General features: G+C 42.3%; 1 protein-coding gene across 1 annotated transcript in view; it reads left to right on the forward strand.

Annotated features, from left to right (window-relative positions):
- LOC104979708 (scaffold attachment factor B1-like) overlaps positions 1-2776 on the forward strand; it is a 20242-nt gene extending 17466 nt beyond the window's left edge. The window contains exon 6 of the mRNA XM_010828178.1: positions 1954-2776. Coding sequence (XP_010826480.1) covers positions 1954-1995 — 42 coding nt within the window. The 3' untranslated portion in view covers positions 1996-2776. The remainder of the gene's footprint in view (positions 1-1953) is intronic.
- Positions 2777-2784: the final 8 nt, after the last annotated feature.

Here is a 2784-nt window from a genome sequence, read left to right on the forward strand (position 1 = left end):
TGCCACCTATGTAAAAGTTAAATGTTAGATGAGAACAAATGAGATGTGCACTGACTTTCAGGTGTAGTTTGCATAAATGTGGATCTTGAGTTTCCTTTTACTTTTTCTGTCAGCCTTTGTAGGTATAAATTGTTGGAATAAACCTGAGTATCTGATTTCCAGGAGAAGGTTTTGTGAGGAAATGAAAATACAGTCAGCTTATTCCAGTCCTTGTTTTTTATTTAAATAATGTCACCTGTGCTGATTAATTGGAAACTATCTTTCAGAAAAGATATTTATTCACTTCTTCCAGGCGGGAGCCAGGTGTGTTATTAGTGAGCCAGAAGTCAGACTCAAGGAGGGTGCAAATGCCAAGAAATCTTGGTAAAACCCAGTTGATGTCTCTCCAGAGTTGATGTCTCCTCAGGTGACACAACCTGTTCCTGACATAGGAAGGAAAGGAGGAGTGGTGCTTGTCATTTTCTTGAGTGTCTCCTCAGTTCAGAGACTCCTGTGTATATTGTCTGGTCAGGACAGTACACACAGCCCCTCTCAGAGACAATGGGAATGTATACATTTCCGTCTAGGGAAAGTTAAGAGAATCATTCTGCCTAAAATGGTTGTTTCCTTCAGTGTAGAATCTTTAATTCCCAGCATGAAATGAAAAAAAAAATTTGATTACAAATGAAACTATTAGGAAAATGACCCGTTTCCTAGGGCTCTCAAGACTGGCAGGTCAGTGCCCAACGGACTGTGCAAACCATTCATGTGCATGTAGCTTGTGTTGTCTCAGGCATGAGGAGAAAGCTTGGTTGCCATCCTCCCTGTGTAAACAGAGCGGTGGGTAGATGCAGACTGATAGACTCAGTTCTCACACTTACTGCTCAGATCTTGGCTCTGCTGTGTGTCCTTGAGCGAATTTGTCAACCACAGTGTGCCTGTCTCCTAATCTGGGAAAAGAAGGATGATACTAATAGAAGCATCCTGCTAGGGCTGTGTGATGATTGGTTAATGTATGTGTATGTAAGGTGGAATTTCTGCCTGGAACCTAGACAGTGCTTAGCAATATGTGCTAGAGTTCCAGAATATTGTCACTTATGCAGAGGGAATGTAGGTTCCAGGAACCACATTCCACACTGAGAGAAAATCCCTTCCTGTAGTTGGGCAGCCTCTCTGTGAGGAAGTGGTCCATGCACTAAATGCTTAGGCATGTGTAGGACTTGGCCTGCTTTGGAAAGAGGTTCAGATGAGCCTGTTTAGCAGGGAGGTGGAATAGGGGTAGTAAAATCAAACTCTGTTGTTGGTGAGGAGTAGCAATGGTGTGACTTCACAGGGGTTCCTGGGGGTTGTTGAGGAATTCGAGCTGGTCTGGTGGGTGGGTGGTTGGAAGAGATAAGGAGGCATGTGTGATACTGTAGGGCTCTGATTGACCAAGTGGGCAGGGACGGTAAGACCACTGTGCAAAGTAAGAACAGGGGTCAAGCCACCCATGCCTTCTTTCCCTCCATCTTTTGAGTTTTTGGAAACAAATGCTATGTTGATTATGTGAAAAACAATTTCCTAATATATGTTAGGCATTCTTTTAGAAACTCAATGTAGAAAAATGAAAGCACTGATCTCCAGGCATATAAGACAGTTTAGAAGGACAGATAAGCATGTGATGGGTTCATCACCATTAAACATGATACTGTTGCCAGGCACTGGGAACTGCAGAAGCAGACGAGAGTAATGATGGACAGCAATCCCCCTGAGATCAGCCTGGGACATGGGGCCTGGGGCTAAGGTGGATGAAGTGGGGTGGCAGCTCTCCTGCAGGCTTTTGCCTGGTAAAAGCAGGTTCCTCCACCTGTTGCATTTGTGAGGCTCCTTGTTTGTGTTTTTAAAACTTCCCTTCTTAGTTACTACACTTTAGGGTGTGAATAAACTCTAGGTTTCATCCATCTGGCACAATTTTATTTATGTTTTTTGTTTCAGGAAATCGAAGAGCCATCCACGGAGCCAGGTACTGTTAAATGAAAAACTTAGCATCTTGGGGTTTGGAGTCATTCTAATTTTCCACCTTCTCTAATTTGGAATCTTTAATTTTACAAAGTTACCTTACTGTAGTATACAATGTTTTAAAGGTTTACGATCCAGAACATACCAGGATCATAGAGATTGGAAACCCAGCCGTATCACCAGATCTGCGAAAGTGGCTGATTTCTCATTTGTAAAGTATATTGGGTGAGATGAGATTATCTCATGCCTTTTTAAAGGAACACAGCACTTAAACAGATATAGAGAGTTTGGATGCCTCTCAAAAGCCAATGCCTCTGTACCCCACAAAGCAGATCTTGTGATACTGGGCAGTGTGTTAATTTTGTGGTTTTTAATTCAGGCAGTGCAGGCAGTGGTATGGAGATACCTTTTAAAACATTAAGACATAACTGGATTCCAGAAGAAGAAAAGGTTTCTTCATGAGAATTCCAAACAAACACTATTCACTTTCTGGACTACAAATATCTCAGAGCACCGATGGAAGAGATTCTGGTTTTCATGTCGGACTGTTCTGTTAAAAGAAATTCAAAGAAATTTGGAAATTGAGCTCTGTTCAGTGAATGGTGATACACTGAGTTAAGCAACTTGGACTTTGGAAGCTAAATTTGGAAGAGTCATATATACACGCCGACAGAATGAAGACTGTCAAGAATCAGCCAGAAGGTGTTGGGGGTTAAATAAGTCTCTGGGATGCATTCATTTCTCTTCCATGTAGCATAGAGGCTTACTCTATAGTCGGTCGGAGTGCAGGTAGTGTAACCAGTGTTG

The sequence above is a fragment of the Bison bison genome, unplaced genomic scaffold (genome assembly GCF_000754665.1).
Source record: "Bison bison bison isolate TAMUID 2011002044 unplaced genomic scaffold, Bison_UMD1.0 scf7180017864492, whole genome shotgun sequence".
NCBI lineage: Eukaryota > Metazoa > Chordata > Mammalia > Artiodactyla > Bovidae > Bison > Bison bison.